The sequence below is a fragment of the Lepidochelys kempii genome, chromosome 3, assembly GCF_965140265.1.
Source record: "Lepidochelys kempii isolate rLepKem1 chromosome 3, rLepKem1.hap2, whole genome shotgun sequence".
Lineage (NCBI taxonomy): Eukaryota > Metazoa > Chordata > Testudines > Cheloniidae > Lepidochelys > Lepidochelys kempii.
Window position 1 is genome coordinate 159,801,264 of NC_133258.1, and position 27,482 is coordinate 159,828,745.

At 38.8% G+C, this 27,482-nt stretch overlaps 1 protein-coding gene across 28 annotated transcripts in view; it reads right to left on the reverse strand.

Annotated features, from left to right (window-relative positions):
- Positions 1-410: 410 nt before the first annotated feature.
- The window catches only part of DISP1 (dispatched RND transporter family member 1), a 161,380-nt gene continuing 134,308 nt past the window's right edge, over positions 411-27,482 (reverse strand). For 27 of the 28 annotated variants that reach the window (XM_073338808.1, XM_073338798.1, XM_073338799.1 and 24 more), the window contains 6 exons: positions 20,860-20,889; positions 16,139-16,262; positions 14,671-14,798; positions 14,122-14,219; positions 11,253-11,350; positions 411-4,025 (listed from right to left, as the gene is read on the reverse strand). In XM_073338808.1, the coding sequence (XP_073194909.1) occupies positions 420-4,025; positions 11,253-11,350; positions 14,122-14,219; positions 14,671-14,798; positions 16,139-16,262; positions 20,860-20,889 (4,084 nt within the window). In that variant the 3' untranslated portion in view covers positions 411-419. Of the gene's footprint in view, positions 4,026-11,252; positions 11,351-14,121; positions 14,220-14,670; positions 14,799-16,138; positions 16,263-20,859; positions 20,890-21,975; positions 22,018-27,482 lie in introns of all 28 variants that reach the window. The other variant, XM_073338815.1, reaches the window with a different exon arrangement.

Sequence of the window (27,482 nt, forward strand, 5' to 3'; positions counted from 1 at the left end):
AGACTGCTAAGAAAGCAAAGGAATAGAGTAGGGAGTATACTTGGACAATATGGCAGAATCCCCTTCCCTCCAAATTTCATCAAATCTCCTAAGTCGTGGTCTCAGAAAGGGGACACTCTCTTTGGAATGCTTTATTTTTCAGCATGGTGGGGAAAGGAGAACTCAGACTCAAATATCTGGGACAAAAACTAAATTAAGTGTAAGCCCTCTTACTACTTACAGAAAGTCATTCTCAACAACATCAGGTTTCATTACACAGTAATGGGTTTTTTACAATTTACAAATGTTCATTGTTCGGTAAAATATATTTTCCATTTCAAAATGGTGCTAAAATATAAATTATCATTTGTTTTATCCAGAGTTTTGTTTTTTAATGAAATTAATTTAAAAAGAGACAGGATTGCCAAATGTAAGATTTATTATAGCGTTTTTATTAACAAACTTTCATTGGAAAGTTCTGGATGCGTTAACAGAGCAGGTACATTGGCTTCAATGTTTGGCATTCGACTGTCAGCGGAATTGCACTTCACTGTTATAGTTCTGTTACAATATTGTGTATTTTCAGGGCAAAACTCATACTCAGCCTCTCTCACTGTACTGTTCAGTATGTGTTTCTGATCATTTTGATCAGCCTTCAAAAGTTGGTCAGTTTGCGATGAATTCGGATCTATCTTGATTTCAGTTATCTTCTGCTTTGATACTGAAGTTCGCTTGTCTTCATTTCCATTTACTGCTGTACCCCTTAAATCACACTTGTCTTTGTTTTTACAGAGTCCCTTTTGGTTACTTGATACATTATTTTCAGCTTCAGAACAAGGTTTTATAAGAGAACCAGCACTTCTGCAGATAAACAGTGAGGAGCTGGTCACCTTTGGAAGAGTTCTTACACTCTCCTCTGTATTCTGAAGACTAGCTGCATCTCTCCTGTTTATTCTTTCATGTGTTTGAAACTGCTGTACTGAATGCAGAAAAAAATTTCTAGGCAGAGAGTTCTGCATCGTGGGTCTTTTCAGTCTCCCCTGAAGACAACTGCAATGGAGCACATGTTGGACTGGGGGAACAAAGCTTTCAACAGCTTGCTGTAAAACATTTACAGGAGACACAGAGTTTTGGACCTGCACAACATTACCAGATGACGGGGCACATTGGTAGCACAAAGTGTCACTTAACTGTCTATATGCATCTGGACAGCTACACTGCCTGTTCTGAGAGGAGAGGGGGCACATGGTATGCTGGTCGACACATGGCTGTACCAGGGTTGAACCAGCTTCATTTTTGATGCTTTTATTCAATTCACTGTTATATGCTGAATGCACAGACGTGCATGCATTTGGGGGTCTGCCATTGAAAAGTTCTGAGCAGATGTGGGTTTCTTCATAACTTACTTTCTCTGATGAATTACAATTACTGGTATGTGATGCCAGAGGCTCTAACTCATAATGCTCCTGCTCCATTTCTATTTTTTGCCCTCCGGAATCCAACTGAAATGTGTTGGCAAGATGTGCTTTGTTTTGTCCCCGGTCTCCTTGGCTTCCTGACAAAGCTTGGGAGAAGACATTGCATTGCAATTTTTTTGGCAGAGGAATCTGGCCACAAGTGCCTTGAGGTCCAAGGCAACGGCACATGCATTGGAAAAAGAAGGTTGCAAAAGCCCAACTAATGCACATTATAAGCATCATGAAGGTGCCAAGTTGGGTGTATGCTAAGACCGTGGAAGGCATCATCATTGCTCCAGCCACAAATGTGGTCAAGGCAGCCATTGCAATTGCAGAGCCCATGCGGCTTAGAGAGAAGATGACTTTTCCTTCTCGGTCTGGATCAGGAGCTAAGCGGTAAGCAACTCCGTAGTGAACAGCAAAGTCCACAGATAAGCCAACAGCTACAGAAATAGTAACAGACTCTAACACATTTAGCTCCCATCCAAGAAGAACCAGAGAACCAACAGTAACAAATATAGTTCCAGCTATTGAAACTATTGCATAAAGGCTTATAATTATATTCCAAGTTGTAAGTAGCATTACACTAAATGCAACAGCAACTGAAAGACCCATGGCAATCAGAGTACCATCAGAAAGACTGTCCTGGAGGTCATAGAACTCTAAATTACTCACAAACCATCCATTGCCAAGACCCTCAGGAGCAGAACGAAGCTCATTTGAAATCCATGAATCCACCTCTCTGTAGAACTGATGCATTCTCTCATAAGCCAGTGTGAAGAGATAAGTGCTTTGGAACTCCAGTACAACAGCCCTGATAGTATCATTTATGTCAAAGCGAGGCCCTGGGGTTTTGCTGTACAAATGGTACCCAGTGCTTCTTTCTAACTCCATGATGGCCCTCTTGATGCATAACTCAAAAACTTCTTGTTTGTATGGAAACCTCCAGTGGCTGCAGCAGGGATAAAGAGCTGGCTCATCACAGTCCTGATTTTCCATCCACTGCTTAAATGTCTCAATAAAGCAGCTTGCAAAGTCTTGTTCTTCAGTTTGGTAATAAAATGTTTGATTTCTTAACTTCTGGCAAAAATGTAAAATCCAGACTTGTGAAGCTGGGCTTGCAATATTAAAACTGCTGTCTAGTTTCAGCTTTCCTTTACTTTTAGGATTTAGAGGATCTCCATTATCTTCAGGAGAGATGCCCCAGATTACTGTAATTGGCATGTGGAGTTCCTCTCCATGGTGGACACGTTCAAACATAAAAAGCTTTTTGTACTCAGCATCATAGCGTTCAAAAGGGTGAGAAGACCTAAACACTTGAAACTCAGAGAGCTCCAGTGATGGTAATTTCATTTTTGGATTAACACATACAATATATGCTCCACCTACAGTTAAAGCAAGGAACCAGAACAGCCAAATATATCGAAACTTGATAACGATGCATGGCAAGACTTTTTCAAAAAATATCCTGGATGCTTCTGAGACTGCAAAAATAATCTTGTGGCACACTTGGCACAACACTGTGCAGCAGCCTTGGTTGCTATAGACCCGCTGCTGAGGTTTTTTGAAGCAAGTGAATATATTGAGAAGATACCGTTCATGTAACACAACTACTGCTGGTAACCATGTTACCATTAAAACATAATTCACCAATATGGCAGTGCCAGCGTAAACACCAAAACATCGGATTGCTGTAATATTGCTGACGTAATTAGCATAGAAGGCAGCCGCGGTGGTAAAACTGGTTACAAACATGGAAAGAGCAGCATGTTGCAAGGTGATGCTGACTGTCTCAGAAGTATCAGCATGAGATTTATCAAATTTTGTGTAGTTCCAAACATCACACAGGACAAAAGCATCATCTGCGCCAATTCCAACAAGAATAATTAATGCAGTGAGGTTCATAAAAGGGAAAAACTCAAAATTAAATACTACACGATAAAGAAAGTAAGATACAATCAAGGAACTAATTATTGCAAACATGGTCATCAGCGTGATAAACATGGACTTCGTGTACACACACATGACTAAGAGAACAATGACAATGGCTATGGCAGGATACACAGTATCCATTAATAGGTAATCTTGAAACAAACTATGTTTTATTCCAAACTCAATCCCCGTGATGGTCGTTATACCATCAGAAGAGTTCCAGTTCTCAAAATTATCCAGGTAAATGTTCATCATGCTTTCTCCTTTTTCTGTTGGAGAGAAGAGCATGCTGTACTTTAAAGCTGGCAAGACGTAGTCAGCAGTCTTTGGGCTTAGAAAATCTTTGTCCACTAGATAGTGCAGAATCTGGTAAACAGCATTGTACTTTGTACATTTACGAGGCACATTTGTACACTTGAGCTGGTCCTTCCTTTTGGCTGCCACATCCCAGCAATCTGGCCCCAGGGTTCCATTGTAGTAGTACTTGGCACATGTACGAAGCAGCTTTAGGGTGTGAGAAACATCTCGTTCTACAATTTTTTGACATGACGATCTGTTGTTTAGAATGGCAATATAGTTGCCCAGCGTCCAGCTGGGACAGCATGAAGCAGCAGTGGTCCTCTGGCAGAGATCACCAAATTGGGAATGAGATCTTATCTGTGTAGAGACAGACACAGGATTAGAACATAGGGCAAAAGCCATTTAAAATGGCTGCTTTGCATTTAATTTTTAAATTTCAAATAATTCACAGACAGGTTCATCCAGGAGGGGTGAAAGTGACACTCATGGAATTCTGTGCCAATACTTAAATTTTTTAAGCACATGTACACATAGGCCCTGATTCTCCTCTCACATATATCAAGGTAAATCAGGAGACCCTCCACAGAAGTTCAGAGTCCCAAAAGTGTAAAAACTAGTAGGAGTGATATGACAATCAGGCCCATATGCTCAGAAATTTTAAGAATATTTTACATTAGCCACTACAGTCTAGTACATTAGAACACAGGATTGGAAGGAACCTTCTGGTTATTGAGTCCAGTCTCCTGCTATCACAGGCAACCCTGTTATATAATCCCATTCATAAATTCATCAAATTCCATCTTAAACCCGATTAGGTTGCCCACACTATTCCTACTGGAAGGCTGTTCCAGAACCTCACTCCAGAAGCCTTCTTCTAGTACTTCTGCCTGAAGATGAAGCAACTGAGGTGCACTCTTTCCCTCTAATGTTCCCCAATGTTTTTTTTTAAACTAATCAGTTGCCCAGGAGGTTGGTTCCAATGTATTCCTCACCCCTCCTGAGACCACATAAAGATGATCCTAGAAGCTATAGGGACTTCTCCTGGCACTGTAGCACAAGCGGATGGGACAGCTCCAGGATAAGAAGCTATGTAACCTAAGCTCCCTTCTACAGCCCACTTTGTACATGAGTTTTGCCTTTCTGCACCTGGCTGACTTTTCCTCTGAATGACTCCAAAGCCTTGTCTGCCTATGAAATTATACCCATTTAACTACTTAGATTGAGAAACTGATTTAGTAAAATCAGTTAAATTAGCTTCCTCAGTGTAGAAACTCTTATTTCAGTTTAAGAAGTGCCTCATACTGATTTAACTTAAACTGGTAAGGAACTGACTTAAGTTAAATCAATATGAAGAACTCTTCAACCAAAGTAAGAGTGTCCAAAAAGAGGGTTGTACTGATTTAAATACATCAGTTTCTTACTTAATATAGTTAAATCAGTAAAATTTTCCCAAGTAGACAAAGCCTAAAAGCTAAATAAGGGCTTGACGAATTTAAGACTCCCAGATTCCATGCACATGCTGCTAGTCCAAACTCCTGGCTTGGAAAGAACAATGAATTGGAACCAATCTTCCAAACACTCCAGAATGGGCATAACTTCATTCACTGGGACCATTCAAGTGAGTGACGTTACACATATGCCTACGTGTTTACAGGACTGGGCCCTGAAACCTTTATCCATGCAGATTTCAGATCAGCTAAATATAAGACATACTACTTCTTATTTATTACACTAGGTTATCATCAGTGATCACTTGTAGCACAGACAAAACCCACAATTTGAGGATTGTCATGATGGGATAGCTCAGTGGTTTGAGCATTGGCCTGCTAAACCCAGGGTTGTGAGTTCAATCTTGAGGGGGGCATTTAGGGATGTGGGCCAAAAATTGGGGATTGGTCCTGCTTTAAGCAGGGGGTTGGACTAGATGACCTCCTGAGGTCCCTTCCAACCCTGATATTCTATGACTGTCAAACAATTCCTGAACAAGAATGACCTGACATTCCATAAAAACAGGATAATTCACATTTGATTGTTTCCAGATAAATATACTCAAACATGCAAACTCAGGGAAAAATGAACAACCTAATAAATAAAAGGAAGCACTGGAATAGCATATCTGTATTTTTCATGGCACATCTCCAGATTTATCCTATGAGGATGTAACATGCAAGCTCTGGGTCAGCCAAGCCAACTGGGAGGAAAGGATTGCATTGTCCTCTCTACATAGTCAGGTTCAAGATGGGACAATGAAGCTTATATGTTATTCTTCAATACTCGCTGCAAGCTATAAATGCTGGTAAAGTAACTGTTGCCAAAGATCAAGTAACACAAACTGGCAGCTGAAACTTGGAAACAAAATTTAGCCTGGAATAACTTTTAAAAGCACTATGCAAAAACATTATTTACAAAACATTAGCATTGCAGGATTAGGCCCTACTTTGTTGGCTAATCAAAAGATATTGCCAAGGTTAGTTGGTACTTGCCAGACCAGCTGTGTCACTGGCAACATCTCCATTTGTTACTGGGATATTTAAAGAAGTGAAGTTGTGCATTCTGCATGTCTACTACCTACAAGGGCACGTCAGCTTGGCAAATGGATCTGCCTGGTGATGTAGGCTTGTGCTCCTATATTTGGAATCTTTGAAGTTTATGAAAAATAGAAGCATACAGATAGTAAGGAAAGCTTCCTGTAATTGATGTGGGAAGAAAAGGACTTCTCTAATTCTAGTTAAAAATTAGGGGCCTGATCCTGTAGCCAGTCTGCATGTGGAATTTTCATTGAAGTTTATGAGAATGCCACGTGCTGAGCAGTTGCAGGACGGCGCCCTAAGTATTAGTAAACCAGATGGTTAAAGTTGTTATTTTTCCCAAGATAGTTTCTGTGTTTAAATGCTAAGCAGCTGGAAATACGATTTTAGAGATCCCTTCTTCTATTGATGTGCAGGGGATTTATACAGATAGCTCATATTATTGCAAATAATAGTTTGGCACAGAAATCCTACATATCAAGAGTAAAATATATGAAACCTTAAGTTGGCACTTCAACTTAACTTGCAAAATTCCAGAATATGTACTGCCTAGTTTTGCTACCATTGAATTTAATGAAAGTTTTGCCACTGATTTCAATGAAAGCAGAACTGGCACCCTTAATCAGGCATGAATTTAATAAGTGAACTATAGCCAACAGAAGAGAGTCTAACAAAGACTAAAGGTCAAAAAGCATACCAATTTCTTGAGACTAGTTACAGCACAAGTCAGCATCCACTCCAGGAGGTCAAATACCAGCAAAAGAACATAGCAATTGAAAGCAGGGTACATCTAAGCACCTCATGAGATCCAGGAGGTGCTCGAAAAGGAGTAACATTTCTATATGGCTTAAGCAATAGCACGAGCCATTTAGAAGCAATTTTGTTATGAAAACAAGTTTTCGTCCAGATTGTCTAAGCAACTGGCATCTGGTTTAACTAATTTTTAATTAAAAGTACTGTGCATATAGACAGGTAAAAATTACAACATTCGTTCTTATCAAATTGTAAATCCAACTAACTAGCTAGCTACACCACCACCTTGCTACATGCAATTGTGCTCTCCAGCTCACTGCTTGATGATTGAATGCTTAACTACAAATCAAGGTTACAAGAAAAAGATCTCTTGTCCAAAACGTTTGATCTGCTACAAATATCCTATATAAAATATCTACAGACACTGCTAAAGCTTCCATGATCCTAGTACTTAAGTAGTGGTTTGTTTGTTTTTTAAGGGAGAGATGTTTTTCATGGCTTACTATATGGTGCTTTTTCTTCAAAGTAGCCTCCTCTTATTCTCCCTTGAGAAGGGTTCACTACTCTTTGGCAATCAGGACTTTTAAAAAAGTAGTATTTGATATAATAAATTCTAAAATTTCAAGGTATATTGACGATAAAAAGGTAACTTCCTCAGTAACAATACAAGCTCCACAAAATTATCCTTCAGATGTAGCAAGCTGTCTTCATTTATTTATCCAAAAATGTGTTTCCTTTTAATTTATGACACAAATATGCTGTGCCCTGAACTGGACAATGATGAGTGGCATTTATTTGAAACAGCTGTCTATGTGGACGTTCACAGACTAGCACTTAGATCGCATTTAGAATTAGTCCTTTATGTTTAAGTGTCACATACAAATAAAATATAACTTCACATCTTAACTTCCAAGTCACTGCTATGACTCCAGAAATCCTCAAAAATTGGGAGTGACTATAGGAAACCACTGTCTTCTTTCAGAGTAGCAGCCGTGTTAGTCTGTATCTGCAAAAAGAACAGGAGTACTTGTGGCACCTTAGAGACTAACAAATTTATTTGAGCATAAGCTTTTGTGAGCTACAGCTCACTTCATCGGATGCATGCAATGGAAAATACAGTGGGGAGATTTTATATACACAGAGAACATGAAACAATGGGTGTTACCATACATACTGTAACGAGCGTGATCAGGTAAGGTAAGCTATTATCAGCAGGAGAGAAAAAACCTTTTGTAGCAATTGAGACACCACTGACTTCCTGAGGAAACTACAATCCATCGGTGATCTTCCTGAAAACACCATCCTAGCCACTATGTATGCAGAAGCTCTTTATACCAATATTCCACACAAAGATGGACTACAAGACATCAGGAACAGTATCCCCGGTAACATCACGGCAAACCTGGTGGCTGAACTTTGTGACTTTGTCCTCACCCATAAGTATTTCACATTTGGGGACAATGTATACCTTCAAATAAGCAGCACTGCTGTGGGTACCCACATGGCCCCACAGTATGCCAACATTTTTATGGCTGACTTAGAACAACGCTTCCTCAGCTGTCGTCCCCTAACGCTCCTACTCTACTTGCGTTACATTGATACATCTTCATCATCTGGACCCATGGAAAAGAAGCCCTTGAGGAATTCCACCATGATTTCAACAGTTTCCATCCCACCATCAACCTCAGCCTGGACCAGTCCACACAAGAGATCCACTTCCTGGACACTACAGTGCTAATAAGCGATGGTCACATAAACACCACCCTATACCGGAAACCTACTGACCGCTATATTTACCTACATGCCTCCAGCTTTCATCCAGACCACACCACATGATCCATCGTCTATAGCCAACCTCTAGGATACAACCGCATTTGCTCCAACCCCTCAGACAGAGACAAACACCGACAAGATCTCTATCAAGTGTTCTTACAACTACAATACCCACCTGCTGAAGTGAAGAAACAGACTGACAGAGCCAGAAGAGTACCCAGAAGTTACCTACTACAGGACAGGCCCAACAAAGAAAATAAACAGAATGCCACTAGCAGTCACCTTCAGCCCCCAACTAAAACCTCTCCAGCGCATCATCAAGGATCTACAACCTATCCTGAAGGACGACCCATCACTCTCACAGATCTTGGGAGATAGGCCAGTCCTTGCTTACAGACAGCCCCCCAACCTGAAGCAAATACCCACCAGCAACCACACAACAAAAACACTAACCCAGGAACCTACCCTTGCAACAAAGCCCATTGCCAACTGTGTCCACATATCTATTCAGGGGACACCATCATAGGGCCTAATCACATCAGCCACACTATCAGAGGCTCGTTCACCTGCACATCTACCAATGTGATATATGCCATCATGTGCCAGCAATGCCCCTCTGCCATGTACATTGGCCAAACTGGACAGTCTCTACGTAAAAGAATAAATGGACACAAATCAGACATCAAGAATTATAACATTCAAAAACCAGTCGGAGAAAACCTCAATCTCTCTGGTCACTCGATTACAGACCTAAAGGTCACAATTCTTCAACAAAAAACTTCAAAAGCAGACTCCAACGAGAGATGGCTGAATTGGAATTAATTTGCAAACTGGACATCATTACATTAGGCTTGAATAAAGACTGGGAGTGGTTGTGTCATTACACAAAGTAAAACTATTACCCCATGTTTATTTCCCCCTCCTACTGTTCCTCATACAGTTCTTGTCAACTGCTGGAAATGGCCCACCTTGATTATCACTACAAAAGTGTTTTGTTTTTTTTCCCCCCTTTTCTTTTTTTCTCTCTCTCTCTCTCTCTCTCTCCTGCTGGTAATAGCTCACCTTACCTGATCACTCTCGTTACAGTGTGTATGGTAACACCCATTGTTTCATGTTCTCTGTGTATATAAAATCTCCCCACTGTATTTTCCACTGAATGCCTCTGATGAAGTGAGCTGTAGCTCACGAAAGCTTATGCTCAAATAAATTTGTTAGTCTCTAAGGTGCCACAAGTCCTCCTTTTCTTTTCACTGTCTTCTTGATTTTGTTAATCTAAATTTCAGTGAGATTCATTTCTTGACACTACTGGTTGTAACATATTTCACTGCTTATATTGGGAAACTCAGAATCCTAGGTAAGCAAATATCAGCTAAAAAAAAAGGGGAGGAAATTGGCTGTGTTAAGGTGACTGCCTGACAATACTGAAAAATCAATCCTTGATCAAATATCACAATCTAAAAAAACATTTCTGGTTAAATGCTTATGGCATATTTGTTAGGTTAACTGCTGGTGGGAATTTTATTTGGTGGTGGGAAAGATAATGGGCCTCTACCCAGGAAATCAATTGAGCATTACTAAGATAAAATGAAAAATATATGGCCTAAGTTGTTTTCTACACCAGGTCTCTGAGTTTACGAAAAGTTACAGTCGCATTGCAATTTAAAGCACAGTGTTTTCAGCGAATGAGACGCTTATACTTTTCAGATGTATATTCAAATACATTATGCCTTTTAGTTCTGTCAGTTAACGTCCATTATTAGTTGAAACCAGACACCAGTCTCAACTATGTGCACAGTTAACTTCTAACACATGCAAGAGCAACTATTAAATTCCCTTAGGCTGGCTGTTGCCTATATCATTTTGACTCTTTACGGGATGAGAGCAAGGCCCTATAGACACTGAACATGGAAAAAATATCTACTAGTCCGGGTTGACAGGGACAAAGTGTCTTCTTTCATTCTCTCACGTTCTAAGGTGGAAGCAAATTTTTATTTCAGAACTATACAATCTGGCCTGCATTACTTTTGCTGTTTGCCTAGAAACTGTATTTATGTCCCTTTGATGTCTCTGATGCCAAGCTATTCTTTTTTGAGTTCATAGGGCGAAGTGACCCACTGACAGCAAGAGATGTATACAGAACATAAAGATGCAGACAGACTGTCTTAAGGGAAATAAAAGTAAGGGACAAAGAAATGAAATCCTTGCCTTCTTTGGGAAACAAAAAGGTTGGTGTATGATTATGAAAGGAAATACATTGCAAAAGAATAAAATATACTCTTCAGTACAGAAAGTGTTGAAGCACAGAAATAGGCTTTATCTTTAGTGAAGATCACTTGAGGTGCACAAACAGAAGTTCTGATCTGTAATCTGGCAAAATTGTTTTTGAACTAGTGCCTGCCTGTGGATTGCTTACTGTGCAACAAGAAAACAACTTGAAATGCTTTCATCTAGTGGTTAGATATAAGGCACAAGGAGTTTCAAATACATATTTTCATCTGGATTAAGCAGAGTAAAGGTTTTCTTTACTTACCCTCAAATTATCTACATTGCACATTGATTTAATTGCATGCAAGTTCCACAAGTTCTCTCCTTCTGTGGAAGTAAACACCACTCGTGAGTATCGATCACCTGGAAATATAGTAAGAAAGTTTATGAATTTCTCAGGTATGTCTGATATCAGAGACTAAAACAGATTCCCATCATTCAAAAAGTAGATAAAAATTATTTTAACTGTACGTCTTCAGAATATTTGTCTGAAGGTGGGAAACTACCTTTTTCAAGAGAGGAGATGATCTCTTTATCTGAAAGACTTGAGTCCTGTAAGAGCTTCAATCTCCCTCAACATCTTAAAGCTGAAAGAATTCTCTAAACTTCAGTCTCCTATTTTATTCAATTTTATACAGTTCAGAAATCCTAAAAATGTCTAGCCATGCTTATTGTCTGCCCTCTCAGATCTGACAAGTAAGAAGGAAAAGTCTCAGCAGCAAACTATTATAGGTCTATCTTAATTCACAGCATATTGGTAGTGGATACATGATATAATCAGAGGCTGCCTTAGTAAAATAATACACTTGGGGATATCATTAATAATTACAAGGACATTTATAAAATGATTTCTTTGCTTTAGAGGCTGGTGACTTCAGCTGAAGTTTCTGGAAAGTCCTTGGGGCCTTTTTTTATTAAAAAAAAAAATCTGTATTCTGGAAGTTATATACGTCTAATGAACACAAATTCCATTGTAAAAGAAGCTTAATTTATCAGTTTAAAATATTGAGTTACTGAAAGCTGTTTCAAATAAAAGTAAGAGGGAGTAATGTCTTAGTGGCTACCAGAACTTTATGCTTAGCTAACCAGGAATGCATATTACACACACACCAATCTTAAGTACCTTGGAGTACAATATGGTACTTTGGGCTTCATATTGCCTGATTTTGTGTAATTTAGGGACAGACATAGAAGAAGTCCAATAATTCACATATCTTGGAAACACTGTAAGTACAACAGGTAGAACAGATGAAGATACTAAAGCCAGAATAGCGGAAGCCAGACATGCCTTTGTAACTCTAAAGAAGATCTCAAGAAACAAAACTCTTGCCTTCCAAATTAAAATTTGAACATTTAACATCTTTGTAAAGTCAGTCTTACTATATGGCACTGAAACTTGTAGACTTAGTAAGGTCTTAATAACTAATAAGTTTTTCATAAACAACTGCTTTGGACAAATCCTCAGTATGAGATGGCCAAAAAACAAAAATCACAAATGAACTCTGGAGGAGGATGCAACAGAAACCTACAGGAGAGGAAATTACAGAATTAAAATGGAGATGACTAGGACATACATGGAGGAAAGACTCAAATAACACAACAAGTCTGGCATTGGACTGGAACTCCCTGGGCAAGAGGTGATGAGATAGGCCCAGGATAACATGGCAGTGCAAAACAGAAGCAGAACTGAAAGCTATCTAAATGACATGGGAAGAAGTTAAGAGGAAGAGACCATCAAAGATGGAAGGCAGCGGTGAAGGCTCTATGTTCTGCCTAGTTTTGTAGTAGAACTTTAAAACATGCACTATTATGAAAAATGATTTCAATAGCCATCATCAGATTAAAAATCCTATTTTAAAAAAAGAAAATAGCCAGATCTTCTCCTACTGTCAATGAGTAGAGGAGACCAAAAAACCCAGCATAAGGTGCACAAAGCAGAATTGTCACGGAAGATGGGACAGGCTTTTCTAAATGCCTTAGGAATAGTGAGCCACAGCCTCCCAAATCCTGCTGATCCTAAAGGCACACAAGGAGAGAAGTCAAGGAACAAAGAAGGCAAAGGGGTCCAAGATGAGAGAGCTACCATCTTGCCATTGCCTGAGTCCCCGGGGATGGTGTAAATGCTGTCATGGATGGGACTACAGGAGTTAATGCTGCTTCAAGCAGTATTAACTTTCACATGGATTTCAAGATAGATCCTCCCACATTTGCTCTTGCTCAGGAGAGATCTGCTTTGTCTCAATTATCTCCACTCATGAAAAGAGAAAGGATGATCTGTGCCAAATTTTCTTACCTTTGTTAGAAGACAGACCTTATAGTGTTAAAAAAAGAATTTTATAAAAATCTACTTTGGTATTCACTTTTTGCCTCTCTCTCAGCTTAGACAATAGAAACAAATTAGTCACTTTCTAGTCAATTTCACATTCATGTTCTCATGCATTGTTATTAACATTTATACTGCAGTAGGCCCCAGAAGGCCCAGATCAAGACTGGGGCCCATGGGTAAGTACTGTACACACACATACCAAGACATGGTTCCTGTCCAAAAAGTGCTTACTAACACAATGCTGAAATATGTGGCTGGTTAAATATGAAGAGGAATGTTTATTTGTTTTAAATAGCCTTCCCCCTGTATATTTTAAATTTCATGGAAATGTTTCCACTGGTCTTACATTTTATAAAATCTAAATTTTGGGCCAGATTTGACCTCACAGATGTCCTTTAAAAATAGTGTTGCTAGAAGAATATACAAGGAAAAGTGAATTTCTGTTTTTAGATTTAAGCTGAAGTACAGATAATGCACTACTAATGTATTTAATGTATGTTAAGTGCTACTTCTGTACTAATTATGTTAAGGTACTAACAATTAGGATTGTCAACAACTAAGACCAAATCCAAAACCCTTTAAAGAAATGCTCTATAAGAAAAGGTGAGGTGCAGTGCTTGGTGGAAATGGCTAATGAAGTTTAAAATGTGATTTCGTCTAAATTTCTCAGAGCCTTATGCAAAGAGGAAAAAGGTGCATATCATAAATATAGGGAGCGAGACTTTTTTTTTCTAATAGTGAGACATTTCCTGTGAATATTCAATATTCCCACAATATTCAGATTTACTATTAACACCATTCCACTCACTTGGAATATCGCAGAAAAAGCTGTCTTTGTGGAAATTCCAATCTGCTTGCCTTTTCTCTCTCTCATAGTGATCATCTGACCATCTGTCATCCTGATGACTAAAATGGAGGAAACATTTTTATCTTATTTGAACACAGAATATAAGATTCTTAAAAGGAGTTTCCTAACTACTTACACATTTTACTAGCTTTGGCCAGAGAAAATAGATGTAAGTGCTCATATGACTTCAACATTCAATAACTCAGATATTCATGACACTTTTATCCTACTAGGGACCTTAAAGCATATTATCTTTATCTTAACACTTCTTGTAGTTCAAAGTGGAAAACACAAGACATTTTAAATGGTTACACTATGTGGTAGGGTAAGTTTTATGAAACCCTCTCTTCAGCCTACATGAGGCCTAAGGAATATAAGGGGGGGGGGGGGGAGATTGTCTGATCCAATGTCCCTTCAAGTCCATGGGAGTGTACTCATTGACTTCAGGAGGCATTGGAGCAGGCTCTATTTCAGCAAGCTGAGACAATAACATGATTAAAAATTTCTTACCTTTTAGCCTGTTCATCTGCATATTTAAAAGGATAATTTGCCAATGTTGCTTTGTACCCTGTGTTTTTCACCATATTATTCCATGTGACCAATCTCTGGCCTATTGCAGTCCCTCTTGGCTCGAAACCCTAAGGCAGAACATTACAGAATTTTATTAGTACATTTCATTCCATTGCTTTAAAAGAAGAATGGAAAACATGAACATCAAAGTGAGGGACAGCTATAATTAGAAAGTTCAGTTACTCCAGACATCTAGTTTAGAGGTGGATTGCTTTATAACAGGATGTTTTGACACAATAATGACCAATTGCATAGGACTTACAGGGTGGTTATAAATTCTGATGTATGTTACACACCTTCAGTAAGAAACAGTGATTGTCAATACTGCCTAACCAATCAGTAAACTGGCTCTTAGTATTTTCAGCAGATAAATGGTTTGAGCTAACTTATCTCAATTACAGAATATTTTGTAGCTTGAGTAATTATCTCTGTTGGTTATCTCTGCATGTCTCTTGTCTTTTCTCCATCCCCAGAAGAATAACTCAAAGCCTTAGAACCATTTAAAAGAAAACATTTTTCTTGACTAATGCAATTTAAAGGACTGCTGACTGTTTCAAGAAATACTAGTTTACTATATTCCATTTTTTCTGTGCAGCGGAACATTATTATAGTAGCAATATAACAACAGTAACTTTGTAGTACTTTAGGGTAGTCAAGTAAAACTCTTTCCATGAGAGTTCTAAATCCATGGTTGAGCTGGTTCAGAACAAATAAGAACTGACCCCAGTGTTTATCAGACTCAGATAAAGATTCCTTTTAGACCTTCAATATGGATAGGACTCCATCACTCAAAGGTTCTTAGGTTCCCTCTTCCTTTAACAGATCCTGGCACCCCAATCCGAAACCTAAATTTAGAATGTATGATCTCCAGGACAGAGAACCTGTCTTCTGTGACTATGTTCTAATGTGTGGGGCAAATTCACAACAATATTAAATGCATAGTAATTCAGTTGTTGGACATGTATAAGCTTTGGATAGTTGTCTGCTGGGTACTGGAATTCAAATCTAGGGGGTAACAGACTCTGATGTGCAACCACCTCTTTGTATCCCACTTCACTCTTCTGGTGTCATGATCTGCTAGGACATTTGCATTAGAAGAAATACCAGGAACTGTAAGATCTACTATGCTCTTCCATAGGATTCATTAGATAAGGCTCACTACATTTGTTAGCAGCTTCTCAGCCCTTGTGAAAATATCATTGGGTCTGGACTGCAAAGTTCATACCCAAATGTCCTAAAAGCTCACGTGTGCTCAGATTTGGGGTTTTGGTTTGGGCACATCTGTATTGGAAAGCAATGTAACAAGCTCTCCAAACACTACTTAAATTACCTGTTTACCATTATTGTTGGGGAAAAGAGTACAGCCGAGAAAATTATCTGACAGTACAGGAAACTGTTGCTAACTTACCAGCAGAGGATCAGAGAAGTCTGGAAGATCTGGAACTAATATGCCAACCAATGCACACACCACTATTAACACAGTACACATGCCTAGAACCACCACAGGCCAGTCAGCTATCAGGGCTGCATAACTATAAGGAAAGAAAAAAAAAATCTTAGCAAGGAAAGAGGAATTTGAAAACAAAAGAAGACAAGAACAGAATTATTTCACACCTCTCTCTTTATGGAATAAGACCCATCTAAAGCATGGTCCAATTTTTTTATTGCACTTAAATGAGATTAATCTGGATCTCACGTAGATACCAGGCAAAGGTCTGAAGCCTCCATTTTCATTTTTTTTTCAAATTGAAGTGAGAAACAGACCAAAACAGATGATGTTAATCTCCAGCAAATCCCTCTCCTCTTGAAACTTCATTTGGGTTCTTGTTAGGAAAAGTCTTTTTCACCAGTCTATTGGTATTTCTTTCAAGATTTTTATAAAAATATAGATTTCAGTTTAGCATTTTTGGTGTGCTGCTGCTGCTAAGATGATTATTTCTGACTTATTCAAAAATAGATTTCTTTGGTTCACAGGTCAGGTAATGATAATTGCTACTTTTACTCAAACTATTCTGGCAACTTTGAATAAAGCACAATTAACATCATTTTAAGTCAAATTGCTTCATGAGACCAAGTATACATTATTGATTTTTATACTACTTCCTCAACTTTATAGTTCTGGTTTGGTCAGAATGTTTTCCCTGATCCGCACTACACAAGAAAATAAGTGTTTTGCATAAGCCAGAAGAACCATTTGCTTTGTAACTTAAATCTACAATTAAAAAAAAGTTATTCAGAGCTTATTATGATAGTCGACAGAATTTGCTGCAAGTGCAAGGGTGAAAATAAACTGCAGCAACCACACACATACTCAGATTTCAGAATATATCATATCTTGCCAATAAATTCTTGGAGCAAAGAAGCTGTTACGTGCATAATTAAATATTTATCTCAATAAGAGGTTCTTGTTAAATTGACAAAAAGTGTGAAATAATAAAGCAAGAAAATGAAACCGAGAAGTACGAAGTTTACTATACAGTAATTAGTCTTACATCAGTCACTTGAAATCAAGCTCCTTGAGTTCCAAGGACAACTTTACAGAAAGGTTATACTGTCTAATCTTCAAAACAGAGGGGACAAAGTCCGGTGAGGTTTGTGATGCATTTTGAAAAAACATCTGAGTATGAATCATAGCATATTGATAGTAGCCGTACACATGTAAATATTGATCAGGACAATTTATATTCCACTTCCTCCACAATCTCCATAAAATAAAGGTTAGTTGATATTACAGCTCTCTCTGCACCTACTGTCACTACCCTGAGAGACTGTTATTCTTTTGAAAATCAGATCAGCACAACATCTGTTTGTTCTTACCTGGACCCAGTTACCCTCTGTCCAAAGATTTTCTGTCCTATTGCTAAAACAAGATCTAATACGCCTTTTTATTCAAAGGCAATAGGACAGCCTCTCTGGCAGCAGTTAACCATTTCTCTATCATAAAACCAACAGTATTCAACAATGCTGTTACTGACTGCCCTGAGAGTCCTCTGCAGTGTGCCTCAACCTGAAAAATCTTCACTTCAGCAATGAGAAAGGGGTATGTTCTACAGGTTTCAGCACAGACTTGGGAACATTCAAGTGTTATTATGGCTTTGCCTCAGTTTCTCCATAGATAAACTTGGAATAATTTTTACCCATCTCACAGAAGGATTCTCAAGCTTAATTAGTTAAAGTTTCTAAATCTGTTTGAAGTGCAATTTGTTATTAAACAAATCATAAATGGACAACTTGCCCAAATAACCAATTGCGCAAAGTTTAAGAGAGAGGGAGTAGATGACTTAACATTTTTCTATTTACAAGATTCAATATTTCTATATACACCAGATTGTACATTAACTAGTTAAATGTTTGTCGAGAGCTCTGAAAACTTAAAAGTTATTTTTCACCAGTGTGTTGTCACTGCAAGAATGATCCCTTTACCCTGTTGTGTGTAGGATTTCATTCTCTGCTGAGCAGCTTGCTTTCATCTCAGTTGTGCAGAACTCTTCAATCAATAACTAACACTAAAGAAAGTTGTGGCCTATGTGACCTGTTTAAAGACTTTAATAAACCTTACATAGGAAACATTACCAGGTCTTTACTCTTGTAAAATTGTCCTATGTTTTTATGTCACTGTAGTGGGAAGCTCTGATGACCATCAGGCCTAGTGGATACCTCTTGGTTGGTCAAGTCATCCCAGAGGGGGCCCCAGTTGTGGTCTCAATCACCCACTTGTGCTCTGATTGGTCCCCCAGAATCCAGTCAAAACAGAGGAGCAGGAGAAAGGGTGCAAAGTAGGGGACCTGGGCCCACCTACTTCACTGGGTCCTGAAGCAGGGCCCTTGAGGTTATCCAAGTGTCCAGCCTAGTTACTGAGCTACCCCAAATTATGTGTTCTCCAAGGTCACTTCCTAACAGTCTGGAGCTCCTTAGTTTGGGGCATAATCATAGGCTAAGCAGACTTTTCTCAGTCTCTTAGTGTCCTGTTCAGTTAGTTAAATCTCTCTCAGAGCTTTCAACTCCCAAAGAAGGGGGCGAATCCAAGTCCCTGTGGCTAGAGCAGCCTTCACAGAGCTGTTGCTACTCTTGACACAGCTCTCAGCATCAGCCTGGCTTCCTGGTATCACATACACTCATTTCCCCCGTCTCCTAGCAATAGTGTCCTTTTAAAACTGTTCCTGAACTGAGAACACTCTATGCAAGTTGCACTTGTTAAGGGGCGCAGCCTCCCTAAACCAGCATTGCTCCACTCCCCACCCTGATTCAGTGTCGGTCCCATCACAGTTATACACTGGATATTTGTATCAGCAATGATCACTGCAGTCAGAATAGCAAAAGCATCCATTTGAACCATGTGACAACAACATTTGTTTCAATATAATTTGCAGTCCTTGTTGGTTTTCAACTCTCCGATGTAGTCTTTGTTAATTAGCCTATGTGCTTTTTAGTACCTTGAACATGCAAATAATTTCACAGCTCACTGAAAATGCAAAAAAACGGCATGAGTATCTGTATCAAGTAGATTCACAATAATTTTAAGTAGCCTCTGACAAATCTGAAAATATCATTCCCTTTCCAGCCAGCATACATTTTTGAGATACAGTAATTAATTCTCTTTTGTCAACTTCAAAATTTCAGATTTTGGTTGTCTGAGCTTCATTTGGCACCACTAATGACGCCAGTGTAAAGCAAGAAACCGCTTCAAGTGATTTGTCCACAAACAACTGAGATCCTAAGTTGTTATCCAAAAGGAAAAGCTGGTCTCTCCACTTCTACTTATTTTGTAGCCATTGTGTGGGAGATGGGAGTTTTAAAATTAAATTGTAGTTCTTGCTCTAAAAGGCAAGCTGTGGATTTGACCTGAATTTAAAAAATGTGGGTGCATCGACCTGAAGATGAAAACGACTGGCCTCAGACCTCTGCCCCCAATTCAGAAAAGCAATTAAGCATCTGCTTAAATCCATCCCTAGTCAAGAAAGAGCTCAAATTTAAAACGGCACGCTTAAAGTTAAATATATGTTTAAGAGCTTTCCTGAATCAAGGCTTCAGTTTCCTGACTTATACCAGCTGATTAAACCCACCAATACATTGGTGCAACTGGCTGAAAAGAGTCAGAGGACTGGGCCAGACTGGTAAGCAAGCCATTTCTTCAACCATTCAGTAGCCCGAATCAAGTGGAAGTGCCCACTAACCACAAAATTCATAGCTGCCTGAAATCTAATTTATGCCAAAACATCTGCTGCATTCAGTCTAGTCAGTAGTATGTTAACATTTCCTACACTGCTTTGTGGTATGGTGCTACATTTTCCTAATCCACCAAATACATATATTTGTGATTCTTTACTTGCCTCACTGCACTTCTAATGAGCTGGGAAATTGTGTTTGAATACTAAGCAATAAAATAATGCTTAGGAGTTCCCTTTGTGAATCTGTCTGTGTGTGTATAATGAGAAAAACCTGGTTCATCACATTCTGGTTGCACACAAAAAGATATATACAACTTTTCAAAAGGTCTAGTTTGTGTATATTTAAGAGGTTTTCATTGTTTCACGTACAATGGAAATTTATTTGATTGGATTTATAAGCAGTATATTCACTGAACAGATCTATTATTTACTGAGGGCAATTCCTGCATGTGGATTATTCCTTTAACATGTGTTCATTTGAAATGGTATCTAAGATTTCAGGTGCATGCACAATTTTGGGTAGGCCATTCTACTTTCTTCCATTAAATGTACAGAGCCGGTACCCATGCCAAATTTGTGTTTAAGGGTAGGAAAGATTATTGCAATGCCCTCTCCTGAGCTTTTTAAATCAGGCTGTTTTATAATTCTTGGTGTTAGACCAGGGAGTTTCTGGTGGTACACTCAGGAGCAGGACTGTGGTCAGCTGTGGATTCTGTGTGCCTGATGTGGGTAGTGTGCGCACACAGTATTTGAAAAGAAAAGAAAATTAAAAAAGAATCAGAAGACAACACGGGATATGTCTTCAATTAATATTATTCTTTCCTTCTGTTTTTAGAGTGAAACCTAGTCATATGCACAACAGCTGATTTTACAATACACTATCACCTGTGTATGAGACATGGTTTTCTTAACATATGAAAGAACATGCACAAGATTTATAAGTGCTTATACGGTACCTTACCTTTTTGGTAACTTGAATGGTCTGGCTGGTCTGAAGGAAAAAAAAAAAGAATTATTGAATGTAGGCAAAATGCACTAATACTTGTGCACGAATACTTTTTTCCTGTGCAGTTCCAGGGAAGAAAATATTTTAAATTGGCATATTCTATCCTGGCATTATCCAGAAAAATGGAACCCAAAAAGGTACCCAAATAAAGCCCATTTCAACTGCTAATGATGTTGTTGCTTCTTTACTAGAAATCTAGCTCTACCGAAGTTATTCTGAATAGCAAGAGAGAACAGGCACAAATGTATTGGTTGCTAATACTTGCTCTTCTTCAAATGGATCTTATTTCATGGAGTAATCATCTTCATTATACACTTCGCATTTTAAAAAATTGTAATTAAGATGACCAAAAAGCGGTCTCTGGGGGAAAATCATAAATCCACTTAAAGATTCAATATCTATGGATATGACAAACAGATGTTACAAAGATGTAACTAAAACCACAGTTTCAGGTGAGTATGAACTTGGTTTTACTTTCTATGGTCATCTTTAATACTGTTGCTATATTCTGTAGACAGAAGACACTAACTAAAGTGACTTTTTTTTGTGAAAAATGGTCTCTTATAGTACTAAATTCTCAGTTCTCTGAAAGAGTACAGGTTTTCTAATTCCCACACCATGCATTAATGGCTCAGAATTTATGAGGGCTTCTGAGATTGTTCCAGGCGCAACTAAAAAAGTCAATTTGTCTAAGAATAAGATACATTGTCTCTGCAAGAGATACTGAGTGAAATCCTGACTCAGGGGAATGAGCTGTACCATTATAGGCATCTTTGTACAGGTATAACTGTGTTCACACTCGGGGGCTGTACTGCTTTAACTCCATGTTTCTAAACCAATATAGTTATGGTAACAAAAACAAAGAAACAAAAACCATCTATGTGTAAAACAGCCCCTAAAAAGTTAGGACTCTTTAGACCAAGCAGAAAGCTCAATCTTATGTAGAATAACTTAGCATACCACTTCACACACATGCTGACCAGCACTGCTGTGATAAGAAAGGAATAATCAAAAATAAGTTTTTCAAGCAATACTCAAATTTAAAGCATAAAATAAACTACGTTAGCATACCTATTACTGGGCATCATCAATGACACACACGCCTTACATCAGCTGTGAAGATGAAAGAACAGATAAAGCAAGACAAACTAAACCTGGTTTCTAAACTATCTTTTAAGCATCATAGCTAAGTCTTTGTGGTCTGGGTCAAATGATACAAAGAATAACTACAACTCTTAACTACTTAATTCCTGTATCAAAAGAAAAATTAAAATGACACAGCATTTTGAATGTAACTGTACTTTAGAAATACAAAAGGAATCACAAGAAAACAAACGTTTTCATTTTATAACCAAAATAGGGCTAAAAGGCATAAGTCCTTAAAAAACAAAAACAAAACTAAACTTTGTAGACAGATATGTTTTATTGTTTTTAGAATATTTAATAAAGCATTTATTTTCCTACTGCTGTGCTACATTTTGATTAAACCCAAGCTGACGACTTCAAGAAGTTGAACACACATTTGTAAATGATCATGGAATTCGTCACTATTGATGGAGCAGGTGCTCGTAATTCCCAGAATTTATAGGGAAAACGGAAAGTCTCATTGCATTTGGTGCTGAACAAATTCGGAGACTTGACGTAATGGAGGACTTGAAAAATCCATCTGCCACTGGAGAGTAAGCAGCTTTTCCTGGCGCGTAGAAGAACCTATGCCAAATTCTGCAGAATTTTACTTTTCCTTTGACTTAATTAAACAAAGAGTTTCTATCCCTTGCTGTTGCGAAGATTAAATGCATTTCACATTTGGAAGGTTAACAATGCAGTGCTATCTTGCTGGGTCTGGAGAGAGAGAGAGAGAGAGAGAGAGAGAGAGAGGACTGAAGTACCCCTCTCTGCTGCTGCTGGTCCCGCTCCTCAGAGTTCTCCTATGATTTAACAGAGTGAAAACAGACTTGATTGTTGTTAGCTTTTACTGCTGCTATTCTGAAAACTGTGGGCAACCATCAAACTGACATCCTATCGATTGTACTACTCCTTGAGAAAGCTATGAGCAGCAATGGAAACAGGCAGCAGAGCTATTAACTCGGATATAAATGGGGGAATATAGATTAGCAAACATTGCTCTGTGTTAGCAGCCAGGAAGCTGGAGGGAAATGGTAGAATGGCAGAATGCCCAGTGCCCAGCTACAATAGCCAGGAAGCTGAGGAGGCATTGTGGAGTCCCTTACCTATGCAGAAGATAGGAGGCTTTAGGATGGGAAGGAGAAGAGAATAAATGCTCCTTCCCTCCAGCAGCCAAAGGGGGCTGGCACATTTGAAACCTTCCTTTTAGCTGGAGGGCGATATGAAAGATGGAATCTCTAAGAGGGATCTAGGAATCCCTAAGCAGGATCTAGTAGGAATCTCATCACCCTTCCCCATTTCTAGGAGTAGAGGGACTGGACTTCTCACCATGGTACTACCTCTGGACAGTGGGGCCTTCCCATCTTTCACAATGGACTCTGGAAAGTAGATTAAGTTCTCTGGCAAATAGGTGCCTGCAAAAAAATTTTAAGCCTTGATGTAACAACCTTGATCTAGATTCAAAACTTCCAGCCTATATGGCAAACTCCGTCAGTCAATCATTGGGCTTTTATGGTCTCTGAAAAGCACGACACGCATATAAATCTCTATATAAATATTAAAAGAAAAAAAAAGACATGGAAGAAGTTAAGATAGGGTATCATTTTTCCACCTACATTAGAGACCTACTTAGAAGATCAATTTTATTTATAGGTTTCTCTGTCGCGTTCATTATTGTAGCATATAAGCATCACACAAACAGTAAACCTGCACTTATCCTTTCAACATCCAGAGGGAAGGGTTATAATTCCCTATTTACAGATCAGGAACTCAAACAGAGAGATTAAGGCCAAAATTATCATATGTCCACTAACTTTGGTTGTCCAGTGTGAGAAACTTAAAACAGAGATGCTGAAAAGTCTCAACTTCAGCCGAGGTCAATGCAGTTACCTCTGAAAAAACATCAAATTAGAAACCCAAAATTTGTAGCATCTAAAACTAGTGGACTCTCTTGAAATTTTATGCCTAAGTGACTTGCCCAAGATCACACAGGAATTCTGTTGCAGAGTTAGGAACAGATCCCAGATCTACTGACTCCCAATACAAGACCATCCCTTCCTCTTTCAGCCCAATTGGTAGACAGCGTGGCTGAGTGCTCTGAATGTGGTATGGACCAAGTTCTGCAGACCACTCTCAACGTATCACCAATATATGAAGAGGTTTCTACTCAAAATCATTTGAATCAGAGTTGAGTAGCAATAAGACCATGTATGAAAAGAAATGTTCACGTAAATCAACAAGCTTTTGGATTACCTCAAAGCCAAAAGGCTTATAAACAAGAACAAAGGGCAAATTAGCTAGAAAGCTATAATTAAATGCTGTAGAATTTTTCAGAATGACAGCCACTCTCAATTTACGGTATCGTTCCATATAACTATACAAATTATGAACCTTTAGCTTCATTCATGTAATAAAAAAGGTCAAAGCTTTGGTGGCATGATCAGCTCTTTGAGTAGAGGGCTGAGGGAAAAAAATTAAGGAAAGATTTTTCAACTCAGGTTGAAGTGCAAGAGACAGGTGGATAATCTACACTCTTAGTTTACACTCTTAGTAGATTGACCCCATGGCCAACCAATTTCTAGCCTTTAGAAATAAAAGATCTGCATTTCAATGCACGTTCTGTCACCTGTGAAAATGAATTTCATTCTCTAATCTGGACATAATTACAAATAACTGAACCACCACACTAAATGGCACAACTGGCAGTATGTAACCCAGAGAGATCGGTCTGGTATTGGAACAGTATGGGCTATTGCAAGCAGATTTGTGATGTGTTGGCAGGGTTATGTAGAGAAGTTTGCCAAGCACATGCCTGACTCGCATCAGTTCCAACAGGCTTCACTTTAATCAGCAGATAATTAAACCATAAAAACAGAAAAATTAATTAAGTAGCTGCTCTGTAGGGACAAATACTCTCCTCTCCACAAAACTGGCTTTCCACTGGAGTGCTCCAGAGAACAGAGCACTCCCCTTTCCCCAACCACTCCACCTACCTCAGGCTGCAGGGCTGCTGCAATAGTTTCCATGGCAGCTACCCCCTCTCCTCAACCCTTAGCTAGTTCATCTGGGTACCATGGCCACACCTGTACCCTTGTCCCCAAAATACCCCCAGAAGGTGGTCTGGTTGGAACAATGTATTGCTGAAGTATGCTGTGACACCTTCCCAGTAGAACTGCAACAGCATCTGCTGCCTGTTCCGTCAGACAAGGCTGGATAGGGAACTGTGTTCGTTTTGCATCTGTCTCATAATTAGGGCTCACTGAGCATTTCCATTATAAGTCTATCGTGAGGAGTCTTCGTACAAAATGTTTTTCCTAGGAAAAAACCTCATTTTCTTTTATACGGAACAAAAAAAACCCTCCAACTTTAATATCTTTGTGAAAACAAAACGCCTCAAACCCACATTTCCCTTCTGTTTCCTCTCTCCTCAAAGTATATTCAGAGCTGAACAAATGACGATGATTAAGTCCTTCAAGTCTGGAAAGGTTAAAGGTCACACCTGCTATCAAATTGTTTTCTTTCAAAAGGCATGCATAAAAAAAATTCTGTGTACACCAGAATGAATTCCAGCAGTGTAACCAATACCTTGCAGCTGTTATAATATCTTTATTACACTGGTCAGTAGGAAAAGTTATCCCCACAAACTTCACTAAAAAATTCTTTCGTTCTGCCCTAAAATACAGAAATGCATAGCAAAATGGATCTTTCCTTCTTAATTAATTAATCCTACTGTGGGTAGTTTTTAAAGCACTGTACTTCTATTTAATTCATTTATGTAACTCTACTGAACTTTAAAGAAAGTTTTGCTGAAGAAAAAGATTGCTCATCGATCTTCGTGAGAAAGGAACTGTAGGTTTTGTAAGAATTTCACTGAACACACTAACAGTGTACGTAAGTTACCCATATGAGAAAGCCCAACTGGAGAGGATTCAAATTCAACTCAAAGCTAAAATACCTCTGTGCTTAGCACAACAGGGGTAATGCTGAAAAGTGATACAGCAAGGATTTAAGATAGGACAATGCAGGATTGAATTGCTGCATCACAGCACTAGTACAATTGCAGTAAACCGTACAGGAAAAACTGAAGAGGGAACCTTGTGGTAGACCTGAACTCATCCACAATTTACTGTGAGCCCTCCACCATGGTAGTTGCAGCTGTCATACCCCATTCCATCCTTCCCTAATGGTCCATCAGAGGCACAGGATACCATTCACAGAGCTGTTTTAGGCTGTGTGCCTAAAACGAAAGCACAATGCAGCAGTTCACATTAGAAAGATTCCCTCTGCAACCTCGACTAGCAATTTAGTTTTTATTTTAAACAGCAGGGAGCAGAGTGTTCTGCCATATTCTGTCTCCAATGCTCTACACTGGAGCCAAAGTCTGTTCTTAGTTACACCCAGGTATTCCCATAGACATCAATGGAGTTGCACAGGTGTAACAGAGGGGACAGTTTGGTCCCCAAACTCTTAGCCTTTGGATATAACAAAAGTATTATTAATTCACATCACTTCCCTAACTTTTAACTGGACATTTCCTTGCATAAAACAGTGCTGCATTAGCACGTGCCTCACTACAGAATCATAAAAATGTAGGGCTGGCAGTGACCTCCAAAGGTCACTATAGTCCATTCCTTGTGCTGATGCTGTATCAAGTATATCCAGACTATCCCTGACAGGTGTTGGTCAAACTTATTCTTAAAAACCTCCAATGGTGGAGATTCTCCAGCTGGACCGAGGACAGACCCCAGAAGCACCCCACTAGCTATGGCCTCCCAGTTTGGCAGTGAACCATTGATAACTACTCTGAGTACGTTTCAGCCAGTTATGCACCCACCTTATAGTAATTTCATTTAGACCACATTTGCCTAATTTGTTCATAAGAATGTCATTTGGGACTGTGTCAAAAGCCTTACTAAAAGCAAGATGGATCAATATGGAACTGTGCTAAATGAATTTAATGCTCATCAATAAAAGTTATGCATGGTTTGATGCTTTTAGCAGTCTCTTTGGTTCTTTGACCTAAATTGCATTAGAGGAAAACAATTTGCAGGAAACCCAAACGTGTTTAAGGACAAGTGGTGCTCCTTAAAATTACATAGAGCTTTTTTCTCAGCCCTCCCATTGCACTTCTAGGTTGGGAGAAACTCTTTTTACCCCACAGATAGGAACTGTCATACTGGATCATTAATAGATGCTCAAGGAGGTGCTAGAAATCCTACAGAAGGCCGGTATGGATTAACCAACCCACAAGGCCACGGGAAAATTAGCAAAATAGGCTGTGGTTTGAAACCTGTTTAGCCAACAAATTTTTCACTTTAAAAAACTTTTCACAGTGTAGACAGTGTTAATTGTGTTTAAAAATGTGTTCGCTGGGTTGACAAATGACCAGTCAGCATTTTTTTTAAAAGCATACCTTGCCCTTTCTATGCTAATGTTTAAAAACCTTGTTGGTT